The sequence below is a fragment of the Colletotrichum scovillei genome (genome assembly GCF_011075155.1).
Source record: "Colletotrichum scovillei strain TJNH1 chromosome Unknown Contig00005, whole genome shotgun sequence".
NCBI classification, from domain to species: domain Eukaryota; kingdom Fungi; phylum Ascomycota; class Sordariomycetes; order Glomerellales; family Glomerellaceae; genus Colletotrichum; species Colletotrichum scovillei.
In genome coordinates, this window is record NW_023336263.1 from 2,235,176 (window position 1) to 2,248,681 (window position 13,506).

Consider the following 13,506-nt stretch of genomic DNA (forward strand, 5'->3'; position numbering starts at 1 on the left):
AAATGCCATTATTGAGTTGACCTATGATTCTCTCCTTTGTGAACCCTTCGACGTCCTGAATTTCCGTCTTTAATAGTCCAACTAACGCCTAACACCTCATAATCCTGAACCAATTGCCGATACTCCAAACCGTGCGATATCCTCAATAAGCACCGTTCGTCATATCGTTAAGTATATCCCTGAGAATGACTTTATCCTTCATAAGTACCTTATCTCCAATTCTCGCCCGCTTAGGCCCCGTTCCAAGGTTTTCTTTCCCCATAGCTAGCTTTGGGGCCTTTCTTGGACTGACGCCCTTTCTCGGACTGGTGTTCTTCTTCACCTTCATCGGAGACACACCACTGGCTGTTAACTGCGTCGCCGTATCGTCAAAATAGTGGCTATCCAATGCGTCCGGCGGCAGGTCATATATCCAATCCTTCTCTTCCATGAGGCCGATGAACTTGCTGAGCATCTCGTCCTTTCCGCTACCCTTCAAGGTACTCTTGCTTCCGACTACGAGCAGCTTGGTTTTGGCGCGAGTGAATGCAACGTTGATACGTCGCCAATCCTTCAAGAGTTCACCGATGCTGCAGCTCTCGTTACTCCGAACCAAGGAGAGAATTACGACATCCTTGTCTCGTCCTTGAAATCGATCGGCGGTGTGCATTTCCACGCCCACATGTCCGCGAAGGCCATGCTTAAGCAGAGATAGTTGAGAGCGGTAGTGCGTCATCACTCCAATCTCCCCATCGGGTACACCTACTGTAAGCAGGCCCTCGACGAGTTGAACTACGATACGTGCTTCAGCCGGGTTGACAATCCGATTGCCCTTTGCCTCTTCTCTCGTAAGGGGCTGAATGGTATCAGTGTTGACAAACCTGACTCGAGCCTCGCTGTCCAGCAAGTCTCGGAGCCAGCAGCAGTTTTGGTTGATGGAAGTGCATACAGACTTCGGAGTCCCTGGTCTGAGCATCGATGCCGAATCGTAGTGAAGGCTCTTTAGCGCATCCATGTTGGGCACATCAAGTTTCTTGAACCGAAGTTCCTCAGTACCACATCGCAGTCTCCCTTTGTAGATCAAAGTGTTGCTGAGAGTCATGATGTCCTCGCACATACGGTATTGGTGCTCCAAGTTGACCACCGAATCCGGATGGGTGTCGGAGAGAAGCTTGAACAAGCTCACATCAAGCCCGCCTTCTCGGGCCTCTTCATTTTGGACTAGAGGAGGAAGCTGATTGTGATCACCAACAAGTACAAACGTCTTCGCCATCCTGATCGGTCCAAGGCAAATAGGCAGCGTGATTTGTGAGGCCTCATCAACAATGCAGTAGTCGAAAGTGCGTTCGTTGAAAAGAGCATGGCCAACACCGAGACAAGTGGTGGCAACGATGGGCGTGTCGTGCCACGCCTCCTTGATCTGCTCAAAAGAGTTCATAGGCTGACCAGCCAGGATGGCAAATTGCTGGACTTCCGGGTGAACCTTGGCTGGAGCGCCAAGTCTGAGTACCGGGGTTTGGTCGTTCTTTAGCTTCAGGAGAATGTTGTCGACAGCAGTGTGTGTGTAAGAAGTAAGAAGGACGCTTTTGCCCTGAGAGACCAAGGCCCGAATGATGTGTGCAATGGTGGTCGTCTTCCCCGTGCCAGGCATGCCAAGAACTAGCGCATAGTCTTGTGCACTCATCACCTTCTCGATCGCTCGATGCTGGTCGACATTCAGAGATTCCCGATCGGCCACAACGTATTGCGTAGGTGCTGCTTTGAACCTCGGGGGTACCAAATCCACCACAGCGCGGCGGATCTCTCGAGACCCGAAGACGCCTTCCGCCATGGTCTGTACAAGGTTGTTCCGGACTGTGGCCATGCCATTGCTGAACTCGTCCTTATCAAGACGATAGCGGATTGGCGCTTCCTTGATCTTGCCCTGGGATTGATCCGCAGTGCAGCCCTCAGGGGCGACCTCCATAATGCTAGCAAAAACCTGGTTGTCGTTTTCGTCAAAGCCAGGCTGTTTGATGCGGGCGTTGTGTAGGCGTCGGTCAACTGCTACGCTGATTCTCTGTTTTCGAACAGAAGTAACGTAGCCCAAGGCGAGAGCAAAGTGGCCCTGTTCGTCGGAAACAACTATAGGTTCTCCAACATTCAACTGTGACTCCAGGAAAGAATGGCCTGGAGTCGCAATTCGCTTCACGAACGTGTAGTTGAACCGGTTGATCTTGGAGGTGCCCAAGTCCTCAGACGTTGAGCCCTCTTCAATGATGACGTCGGAATGGCATCTTCCCACTTTCTCTCGGTCCTTGCTAACCATCGTCCAGAGTTCTCTTTTCAACTTCTGTGTCTCTTTCTCCTCTTTCGTCAACAAATTCTCCCATTTGAGGAAGAACTTTTGGTGCTTTGGAGTAAGGTGCTTGACAACCTCGTCGAATTGCTTGTCCATGCCGCTCGTCTCTCCATCGCCGTCGTCGGCGAGCTTGTGGTAAATGAAGCAAGACGTCTTCGCATAGCACTTTCCACACATGTTCTTGCTCCTCTTCATAGGAGGCAGCTGAACACTCCGCTCTCGAATGTGACAAGCTAGTTGATTTCGCTGCATAATCATATGGCGTAGCTCGTGTCGGATGGTGGGAATGCGCATTGTTTGTGATGTTTCCATGTAGTAGAGAATGCCATAAACAATGTTCAAGTCGTAACGATCGGAAAGCAACAGGTTATAGAGCGCAGTCTGCGCCATGTGATTGCTGTTGGCATGTTTGCCCGTTTTGACTTCGAATGGGACTGTCAGCGTTTTGATATCCTTGCCGTCCTTCAATGTGACTTGGACGGTAGCATCGATATTGCCCTTCAGTCCGTACATGGGCGACCAAACATGTTCCTCGACATCGAGCAGTTTACTGACGCACATGTTGGCCTTTTTGCCATTGCGGTCGAGGACAACAGCATCGAGCTTTTGCTAATATTAGTGACTATCACGAGAGAGAGAGGAAGGTATGACATACATTCGGCTGAGAGGCTACGAAGGCCGTGGCCCAGCAGCTCAACTCCGTCATCTTCGACTGGAGATGTTCCCTGGCAATGCTGGTGCTGACTTTGATCTTATACAGGTCCTCGATGTGCTTCTCCATGACTCTGTCAATGACACCACTGAGGTACCGAAGATCCCATTGATTCGCCATCAGCGCCTCCTGAAAGATTTCATGCAACATCGTTCCGTACACCAAGGGAGCAGTAGCCTCGCTAGTCGCTTTGACGCGGTCTTGTAGTACTGCTCGGCGCATGCAGCTGAATGAATCAGCCACGACGGTTGCCGATACCAACTGATCAGGGTGTAGGATCAAGATATTGTGCGAATCATCAATGATGCATTGGCCACTGGCTGAGAATGTTCCGATAACATGCACATATGCCTTTGCGTGTGCCGGCGTCTCGAACCAATCACCTCGAAGGTGGATCGTTTTCATGGCCTTGCTACCTTCCGCTTGAATGATGAGAATCTGGCCACAGGTCAGCGATTGTTGTTTGATCAACTTGATTAACCTACCTTCTCTAATCGAGAAAGCCCGCGCTCGTCAGTGTATTCGTTTTCTAGGACATTGGTCACCAGATATCGCTGGATAGCTTTGGGCTTTTGGTTTGTCTACCTTCATCTTAGCGTTTGCTACCGTGGTAGTTGTTGATTGGGACGTACAGCTTCCGCCGGCGAGGCTTGTGGCTGCTGGACCGATTGAGTCGCAGCGAGCTCTGCCGCATCGAAGTCGAAGTCTCCTCCAAAGTCGTCTCCAAAGGCATCGTCCAAGTCGTCTTGTCTAGAGACAGGTACGCTTGCTGAGCCAAGGTGTGATTTTACAGATGCTGGCAATTGGGATGCTGTCGCTACTGCGCTTTCCAGAATGTCCTCGGCAGCCTCGAAAATATCATCATCCAAGTCACCGAACTCATCCTCCAAGCCAGTACTGCTCTGCTTGGTGGGTTGCACAGAAACAGGTGCGGGAGTGGGAGTGCTTGGCCTCGCTTCTTGTTTGGAGTTTGATAGACTGATGCTTGCCTCAAGCTCAAGGAAGGTGTCATCATCAAACTCGTCAAAGTCGTCGAAGTCAACATCTCCGTAGTCAGACTCCGCCGAAGCCGCTTTCGTTTGCTGTTGAAGCCCTAGATCCTGAGCGACACCGATATCGGAAGTATTTCCAGTAGGCTGTACGTTTGGGGCTCGGGTTGTTTTCCTCGACGGTGAGAGCGATGGCGGCCTCGATGCGTTGGTCTTTCTCTTCTTAAGAGACGGTGACTCCATGTCCTGGTCGATGAACGGATCGAAATCCTCTGGTGGGCTATCTTCTTGCATGCTTCCCGTAACAGTGTCCAGCAGAGCTGTTACGAGTGAGTTCTTTGAACTATCGGTCGTCTCCCGTGTCAATGTACTAGTGAACGAGGGCGCATCCGAGCGTTCAACCCTTCTCCTCTTTGGCCAGTTGAGGCCGCAACTGATTGCCCTTCGTAGGCTGCTGTCACCTGCCTGTGCAGGTGCCGTCTTGACGTTCCGTGGTGAAGAAGAGAACATGAGGTTGGCGAGCGTGGGGTTGGTAAGACCGAGTGGCGTAACATTTCCGTTGCTGCTAAGGGAGAATCGGTCCCAGAGTTCCAAGGTCGGGTCTGCATGTGGCGATTTCAGTGCCTCACTGAGCTTCTTCACATTGACAGCAGGCGTGGTAGGCTTTTCGTTTTGTGCTGGGGATGATATGGGCGACGAGCTCCTGGCCCGTTTACGGCCTTTTCTATGCATCATTGGCGAAAGGGCAGCAGCATAGTTCAAGTCGTTCTTGTCCCTCTCATTGTTCCACAGGATTCGTTCGGTCGGAGACGTTTGTGTTTTCTCTTCCTTGGGAGCGTTCGACGCCATCAGGTCGTGCCAGCTCAGCTTCGTCGATGGGGTGATGGCGATATCGTCTCGGGATTTGCGAACCCAATCTTCCGTTGCGGTGCCATTTTCTTGCTCGGTAGTCTCTGCCTTGACTCCAGTCTGGAATTGGAACTGATTCAGCTTGCTTTTCGTTTTGTCGGAGACGGGTGCCAAAGGTCGAGATGTTTGGGCATTCACTGGATTGCTCTTCGAACGCTGCCACGAGCGGTTCTATAACAAAGTCAGCAAATATCGTATGGAGGGGTATGCTTTCCTATTGACCTTTGATGGGAGACCAACATGTTCCGAGTATGACTTCTTGAGAGGCATATCGGCGGGTTTGGCTTCTCGAGTGCCAAAAACAAGAGATCGTGAACGTCTTCGCTAGTTCCAATCATGTCAGTGCAAGGGTGTGAAGAGGTAGTTGGGGCCCCTCGAGGAAGTGCTAGAGTGGTTGTCCCTCGACGCGCTCGGGACGCGTTCTAGCTCCACGTTTGTTTAATACGCGTCGATGCACGTTCCCGGCAATATGTGGGGCATTCGGGGACCTGACGGTGGACGCGCAGGGTTATCGCCCCTGCAACGAACAAGTCCATCTCCGCCCATATCGACTTTGCACCTTGGGCAAGCGCAATTGAACTCACTGTGGGATGTCTTGCATTCGCATATTGTGTGGAGTGGAAGGCAACGTCCCTGTCCGTGTATTCGTACCTGAAATTTTACAGTTGTAATTGCCTTGACTTCAGTAGTACCCTGGCTAACGTCCAGATTAGTACTTACTCAAGCTTACCGTTCATCCCCGTGGTACAACTGGACTGTAGAATACTTAGGTAGGCTACCAACTACATATGGTACATTCCTTTACACAACCACAGCGAATTCAGTGCAGAGGCGGCCTGGCCACCTTCTCTCCGTTTTATCCTGAAGGTTCATTATCTCTTGCTAGGTAGATACTGCATGCATCGACTGTATTGATGTTCTTCTTCGTTCCGTTTGATACAGAGTATCAGGCGAGAAGGGGTATGCCCAATCACCAAATTTGGCGATACACCGGTGACACGGAATGGCGATGCAGCGCGTGCCCCGGGGTCCCGAAGTCGTCATGGAGAAACTCTCTGCCGATAGCCCGGGAGGTTCGGGGTGTTGTCTCCACTCTGCCGACGCAGGTGTGGATCCACTAGAGCTCCAACTGCCCACCTGAGAGCTCTGGCCGACTACGTCAGGACTCTCAAGAACACCAACAGGTGAGCCACCTCTAGAAGGTTGACCATACCATACCACCACGAACCTCAGCAATCGATTTGACGCCAACTCAGTCGCTCGCCTCTCTCCGGCCTTCCATAGCTTCGCCTCATATCTGTCGGGTCAATTGAGACCTGGCTGTGAAGCCAATGAGATGGCGTTCCCCAACTCCAGCGACGACAATGGATTCGACCTAGACATCGCCGGGTCCCCGGAATATCAGATTCCACCGCCGCAGCTCACACTCCTGCAGCGTCTACTCTTCCGCAATCCCGATAACTACTCCAACAATGTGAAAGTAATGCTCGACACCGCTGCAGCAGGCATGGGCCGCCAACCCACTCAGGATGAGGTCAACGTCCTCAGCCAACTAGCCTACAAAGAAGCCGCAACCGCGGCATGGACTGTTCCCGTCACCGTTGCGTTGGCCGGTTTCTTGACTTGGCAAACCCGTGGTACCTACCGCTTCCCTTTTTGGCAACCCAAATTCATCAAATTCACTCCCGATGCCTTTCCAAGTGCCTCTAGGCCGCTTCTCCAGGGTCGTCTCGCGAACCGCGCATGGCACAATACGAGGTTCACAGCCTACTTCCTCCTTACTAGTCTCGGCATCGCCCCTTTTGTCGCCTCATATGCCACCTCAGTAGCCATGGCATCCGCCGCTCGCGATGAACGCCTCAACCAGTTCCGCAAGGACATGAAGCCGGAGAGGCTAGTCCAGATGACGGCCGATAAAATGCCAGTCACCGCCTTGAAGCGCCAGCGCCAGCGGACTGCGGAAGCCATCAGCCAACTCGAAAAGTCGCTGGCTGCGTTGCCCCAGTCGGATGAAAAGATCAGGGAAACAACCCCGCTTATACAGAAAAGGATTGATGAGTATCGCAAGATACTGGCCCACATTGATGCAATCCTCGAGAGGAGGGGCGAAGGCAGCGCTGGGGACGACGGGTCAGCGCAGAACAGGGACTACGAGACACTCTCTGCTTCGAGCTCTACGGGAGGGTACAGTCTACCCTCGGAATCCAACTACTCTTCTCCGACAAGCTACTCGAGAGATCCGCCATCTTCCGAGGGCCGATCAGGATGGGGCTCGGGCCAGCAGAGCTCGTCTCCCCAACGGAGCAGCAGCAGATCCTCAGACGACTTGGACTATGACGATGCATCACCTCTTTCGCCCGCCGCGAGAGCCCAGTCATCATCTTACCCCAGCACCGGCTCAGCGTGGGATCGTCTACGACAAGCCTCAAGACAGCCTCCGCGAGCTTCTGGGAATGACAACCAGAGCCAACAGGACGAGGCTAAGGGTGCGGATTACTATGCGTATGACGCCGCTGAAAAGGAGAGAAATGCGGAGAAGGATAAGGCCCAGGCCGAGTTTGATGCGATGCTCGAACGTGAAAGAAGGGGTAACGCGGGGCAGGGCACTGAGCGGAATAGCCGTTGGTGATGTGTACTTCTGTTACGTGTAATGGCACATTATTTGCGGTCAAGATCGTCGAGTGTTTATTGCAAGGTCATGCTTGTATATACCTGTATGATATCAATGTACTCCGGCCCGTATCATTTCTGAAGGTTTCCTCGGGCCGCGACTTTGCCAGAGGAAGGAGAGGTATACAATCGATCCAAAGACGTCGAATTGTCACCAAGGCCCATGGCGTGGCGGGGAATGTCCTCGTTTGAATGGCCCCGCTCCCATGGGTCACGAGTTCGAGTCTCGTGAAAAATCGCTAGCATCGATACCACTGAGGAATAGTAGGTAAAGAGTGAGCCTGGCGATTTTCGTAGGCCCCCCATGAGGGGGGCTGAGCTTTTGCATTTATATCCGTTTTTCTACACGAATTACGTTTTTCTTTTTCCCCTTCTTCCACTAATGCTTTCATTGTTTGCAATAATGCAGGTCCCCTTCCGCACGGTGGTCGATGGGAGAGGAGGACAGAGGAGATGGGAGATGCGGTAAGGCGGCGATGCGGAGTGGTAACTGGAGATGCGTTTTAAATAAAAGAACACATGTTTTAGCAATGGCAAAGTTATTACGGTCAATACCATGAAGCGATTGATTCTTGGTAATCATTGTATATCTATGTAAATTTAACTGTATTCTAAACTCTGCCCGAGTCCTATGTACGGCCCGGTCATATCAAGATTATGCGGGTATTTTCCTTTCGACCATGGCTAATCCTTTCCCCCTAACTTTTCCCTTCTCCGTATCCCCTTACTAATCACTTGTCCTCGACTATCAAAACTCCCCCGAAATCTATCTTTCTATTTTCCCCAACCCTCAGAACGTAAAATGCGTCGGCCGCCAAAAGCTCGGATCCCACCGATGCCACGCCGCCGTCTTGGGGGGCGTCTTACTCCACCACTCCCGGAACTGCGGCGCGCCAACCTCGTCCCCGAACCGCTGCGCGAGCCTCGGCATGAAGGTACTCATCGACATCCCCGGCGTCAGCAACCCGTCGTCCGTCTCAGCAAAGCTGAAATGCGACGCCCGCGCCCTCCAGCCCCTCTTCTGCGCCGCCCCCGCCACGGACGCCGCGACCTCGTCTTGCTCCGCCTCCCCCGGGACGGTTGTAGCAAACTCGGCCACGGCGCCCGCGAGACCGACGTAAAACGAGTCCGACGCGTCCGACGCCTTCGCCAGAGAGAAAACACGGCTCGTCGACGACCGGGCCGCGTCCCGGAAGGGCATGACGTGGAAGCGGTAGTTGGGACGGTAGTAATCCCTCCTAGAGTACTCGTGCCAGACGCAGGCCCTCCCGCGCGGGTGATCGCACCCGACGCCGCGCATGCTCAGGGAGCGGCTGCTAGTGCCCCTCAGAGGATCCGGGAACGGCGTGCCGGACCAGCACGGCAGGGCGGCGGAGTGGTGGTAGGATTTGGACCACCGGAAGTCGAATACTTTGAGGGCCTCGAGCTCGTTGCTGCCCGCGACGAAGTGGTCCGAGCCGTAGGTCAGCAGGGACGAGTGCGTCTCGAAGGGCTGGTACATGTCGCGGTAGAGGACGTCGTAAGGGGACGGGGTGCGGATGTCGAGGAGGCGGATGGTGCCGTCGTCCCAGGCGCTGAGGAGGAGGTTCGTGTGGCCTGCGCCTGCGGGGCCCGGGTTCACGGGCTGGATGGTGCGGACAGTCTGTTTCTTTTCCGTGTCGATGCCGCGGGAGGCGAGGAGGGAGTGGTTTTTGGAGGCGAGGTTGGGGGTGAAGCCTGAGGGGGTGACGGTGAGGTAGCGGATCGGGTCCGTGTCGTTGGAGAGGGCGCAGACGATGGTGTCGTTATTGAGGGCCTTTGCGGAGTGAACGAACTGCTTCCTGTCGCCCTGGCCTGGGACGTTAAAGGTCTGCGAGTCAAGCGGAAGGGCGGCGGCGGCGGTGGTCTCGTCTGCGCCCAAAGAGAAGAGACTGACGGTGGCGCGGTTGCCCGCGATCACTGACGTCTGGTTCGGCAGGGTATCAATGGACCCGATGGACGTCCACGTAGTAGCCTCGAGACCTCCGGTGGGCGTGGGAATCTTAAAGCTCGAGAGAGTCTTGCCGGCGCTACCAGGGGCCGCCGAGACGAGCTGCAAATCCCCATTCGCCCTGCCGACGAGGATGCCCAGCTTCCCATTGGGCTCGACCAGGTGGATGGCGGTGACATCACCCACGCCCGCTTCGTAGCCGTTCGTCTTGCCCTCCATACGGAACCAAGCGTCGGACTCGCCACGACTGTTGTGAGGCCTGAAGCGGCCGACGACATCCTCGCCGGCGCCCCACGTGGCAAGCTCCCAGCTCTTGTCAAAGACGAGGCGAGCATCGATGACGGGGTAGAAGGGACGGCCGGCGTTGGTGAAGCCCGTGAAGTAGTTCCCGTCCTGGCGGCGGTCGTCCGTGTAGGCGGTGGTCTGGAAGGCCTTCATGTCCCATGCGCGGGCCTGGCGGGTGAGTGTGTTTGCCAGCTCGTCCCATTTCGGCGGAGTCTGGCCTAGTGGCAGGGAGTGCAGGGGAAAGCAGGTTCTGACGAAGGTGCGCCAGCCGTCCTCGTTGAGGAGTGAGTGCAAGTGCTTACACGACGATGCCAGGCGGGCTACGTCGCGTGCGGTTCTGAGATGGGAGACGATCTCCAAGACGATGTCGTCTGGGAGTTGGTCAAACATTTCTTCTTTGGTTTTAAGAGTCTCTTCTGAGGACTCTGTTTATTTGGTTTGATGCTTGGTATCTGAGTGACATGGAGTGTAAGAGGGATGCCAATTGAGATATGATGAGAGGGGGATAGTCTCGGAGAGAAGGGGGCTTGGTGTTGAGATATCCGTACTGACGAGTGAGATGTGTATGTGATGGATGTGAAAAGTGACAAGGGAGTTGACAAAGTCTTCTAGCTAAGGTTGTGGGGGTAATTCCGTGAAGCAACTTGTACAAGAAACCCAGTTCCAGACCATGTATTCTTCTTGTATAAATATATCAAAAGTCTTTCATCAAATCGCGGGGACGGCAACAACCGAAAGCTATTGAAAGAGTTGTAAGAAATTGGTTGACGTTGAAGTTGTCAGCCAGTTCCACATATAAAGTACAAAAGAGTCACAATGACCAGGCACCGTGCAGTGGCAGCCTGGAGTCAGGCCCAGTTAGGATTGGTTGGTTTTGTCTATGACACCACAGAGGCCCCGGTAGTTGCATGCAAAGCGGCTACGGCGACCGTAAACTCAGGGCGTGTTTTTAAGGCAGATCGCCAGTTTGCTCACACCCTATGGGTAAGTACCCAGGTATTGGATGCATGTACGTACCTTGGGCCTGGTCCGAGTTTATGAGACACCAAGTGACAAATGCAGTTGACCCCGCTGTTAGTGCAGGTCAATGACAACTCAGAGCAACTCCAAGATAACACTGGCGAGGGGAGTGATAAGCTCGACGATAACAACCACTTTGACTTCCTCTAGACTGGCTATGAGTCGGGCATAGGGCGTACTTGTCACTCGAGGCCCAGTTGCCGGATTTTCGAGTGACTGTCACTATTTATTTTATATTCGGGCTTGACCAACCTCAACACCTCGTCTTAATAGACGAAGGAATCTAACTTGTTGACTTACACGAAAATCCCGGAGCTAGATCGCCGAGTCACAGAGCTAATCAACTCATCCTTTGAGTAGATGAATAATAACATACCAGCAAGCTTCACTTACCAACATGGGCTTCAACTTGGTATCCGTCGCAATTGCAAGCGCAGCAGCATGGCTACTCTACACCCTAATCCTACAACCACTCTTCCTCTCTCCCCTGTCCAAGATCCCGGCTCCACACTGGTCATGTCACATCTCCCCCCTCTGGATCTTATACACGCGGAAATCCAACCGCCAAAACCGCACTCTCCACAAAGCGCACCTCAAGCTCGGTCCCGTCGTGCGCATCGGGCCCAACGAGCTCAGCGTCGACGGCTACGATGCCCTCAAGACGGTGTACCAGGGCGGCTTCGAGAAGGACCAGTGGTACTCCATCTTTAACAACTACGGGTGAGTCTAGTCACCAGCCATTATGGGATATCTCAATCACAAGAGAGGGCCTTCTCTTGCTAAACTATTTCCATAGCGTTCCAAACATGTTCTCGACACTCGCCTCAAAACCTCACTCCCTCCGCAAACGCATGGTCTCAAACGCCTACGCCAAGTCCTTCATCCACGCCTCGGAGCCAGCAAAAGCCCAAGCCCGCGCCATCCTCTTCGGCCGTCTCCTCCCCTTACTCTCCGCCTCATCACCCAGACATACCAAGAGCACCAGCACCAATATCGACATCGGCAGTAGCGGCACCAGCAACCCCGGACCCTCCCCCGGCGCCGGCATCGACGTCTTCTCCACCTTCCTCGCCTCCACAATGGACTTCATCACAGCCTACACCTTTGGCCTCCGCAACAGCACAGATTTTCTCCGCCAAAAGGCCTACAGGGACCACTGGCTCCAGCTCTACCTCGCGCGTGCGAGCCACGGCTTCTGGCCGCAGGAGACACCGCGGCTGAACGCGCTCGTTACCCGGCTGGGGATGGGGCTGTGGAAGCTGTACCCGTCGTGGGTGGACGACGCCAACGCCGAGATTTGGGCTTGGAACTGGCGGCTCTGCGAGGGGGCGAGGGAGTACGTCCTTGGTAATCAGAAAGAAGGGGGTACTGCTACTGCAGAGAAAGAAAAAGGTCAAGAAGACAAAAGAGACGTGGCGGATGAACCGGTCGTCCTCTGCGCAATGGAAGCCGGCATCGAAAAAGAGCGCCGCGTAAACGGGCAAGACTCCATCCTCTACCCGACGACAATCCTCCAGAAAAACGAGTCAGTCGCCTCGGAAATCCTAGACCAGGTCCTAGCAGGCCAGGAGACGGCGGGGATAGCACTCACCTACCTCGCCTGGCACCTCTCCCGATCCCCAGACCTCCAAACCTCCCTCCGCCAAGAACTCCTCACCCTCTCACCAGACCTCAAAATGCAAACCAACGCAACAGAAACAAACGCAGCTTCTTTACCCGCCTCCCTCCCCGACCCAAAACACGTCGACGCCCTCCCCATCCTCCACGCCGTAATAATGGAGACCCTCCGCCTCCACGCCCCGATCCCCGGCCCGGAACCTCGCCAGACCCCACACTCGCACCCGCCCTGCCGGCTCGGCGACTTCGAGGTCCCGGGCGGCGTCCGCGTCGCGGCGCTGGGGTACACCCTCCACCGCAACGCCGACGTCTTCCCGGACCCGGAAGTCTGGGACCACACCCGCTGGCTCGCGTCGAACACGAGCGAGGCGCAGCGGAGGGAGATGTTGCGGTATTTCTGGGCTTTCGGGAGCGGGGGGAGGATGTGCGTCGGTTCGAATTTTGCAATGAATGGTGAGCCTACCCATCATGTCTGGTCAAACTTGTTTTTGGTGCCAGAGAGTTCTACTTTTACTGACTTGTTTCACTGCTCTCCAGAGATGAAACTCATAGCCGCGGCAATCTGGACGAATTTCACGACGCACGTGGTTGATGATACGGGTATCGAGCAGGACGACACATACACGGCGCGGCCCGTAGGCGAGCGCTTGATTTTACGGTTTGAGCATGTAGAGTAGAACAATGCTGGTGATGGTGGTTTAACATCAATGACGCAACTTCCTCGGATCGCTGGCTGATTCTCAGGGAGCACTAATGAAGCGAGGTATTTGGAAAACATAAAGGTCAAGCTTTCCTAGTGGTGACCTCCCCGACTCGCTTATATCGTCGATCATAAGTACGCAAGGCTGGTATATTCCCAAGGCGAGTTATCCATTCCCGAGAACACCTTTAAAATACACCAGTCACGAATCAACGCAGATGTGAGCCTGTGCTCGGCCTGAGCTGAAGAGCCATCGGCTGGATGTATATTGTAGTTGTTCATAAAACACCAACTCCATGTGGAGGGAAATTGTTT

General features: G+C 54.1%; 4 protein-coding genes across 4 annotated transcripts; 2 read left to right on the forward strand and 2 right to left on the reverse strand.

Annotated features, from left to right (window-relative positions):
* Positions 1-142: 142 nt before the first annotated feature.
* On the reverse strand, positions 143-5,200 carry HER10_EVM0011167 (DNA replication factor Dna2; the record flags this gene model as incomplete). Its single annotated transcript, XM_035480605.1, has 5 exons — positions 143-2,923; positions 3,066-3,470; positions 3,518-3,613; positions 3,665-5,101; positions 5,153-5,200. The coding sequence occupies 5 exons, from the start codon at positions 5,198-5,200 to the stop codon at positions 143-145; spliced, it is 4,767 nt and encodes a 1,588-aa protein (XP_035334394.1).
* Positions 5,201-6,097: 897 nt separating this feature from the next.
* On the forward strand, positions 6,098-8,044 carry HER10_EVM0005001 (uncharacterized protein). The gene has a single exon (XM_035474627.1). It carries the CDS (start codon positions 6,267-6,269, stop codon positions 7,557-7,559), a length of 1,293 nt encoding a protein of 430 aa, XP_035333959.1. The 5' UTR covers positions 6,098-6,266; the 3' UTR covers positions 7,560-8,044.
* Positions 8,045-8,341: 297 nt separating this feature from the next.
* On the reverse strand, positions 8,342-10,581 carry HER10_EVM0008277 (uncharacterized protein). Its single transcript, XM_035477804.1, has one exon. The coding sequence runs from the start codon at positions 10,242-10,244 to the stop codon at positions 8,391-8,393; it is 1,854 nt and encodes a 617-aa protein (XP_035334179.1). The 5' UTR covers positions 10,245-10,581; the 3' UTR covers positions 8,342-8,390.
* A 690-nt stretch (positions 10,582-11,271) lies between these two features.
* HER10_EVM0006422 (cytochrome P450) lies at positions 11,272-13,495 on the forward strand (the record flags this gene model as incomplete). The annotated part of the gene is made up of 3 exons (XM_035476006.1): positions 11,272-11,594; positions 11,671-12,944; positions 13,029-13,495. The coding sequence occupies 3 exons, from the start codon at positions 11,272-11,274 to the stop codon at positions 13,166-13,168; spliced, it is 1,737 nt and encodes a 578-aa protein (XP_035334050.1). The 3' UTR covers positions 13,169-13,495.
* Positions 13,496-13,506: the final 11 nt, after the last annotated feature.

Bases quoted from the DNA above. Each gene is read 5' to 3' on its own strand.
- HER10_EVM0008277 (XM_035477804.1), bottom strand. From the start codon at position 10,244: ATGTTTGACCAACTCCCAGACGACATCGTCTTGGAGATCGTCTCCCAT.
- HER10_EVM0005001 (XM_035474627.1), top strand. From the start codon at position 6,267: ATGGCGTTCCCCAACTCCAGCGACGACAATGGATTCGACCTAGACATC.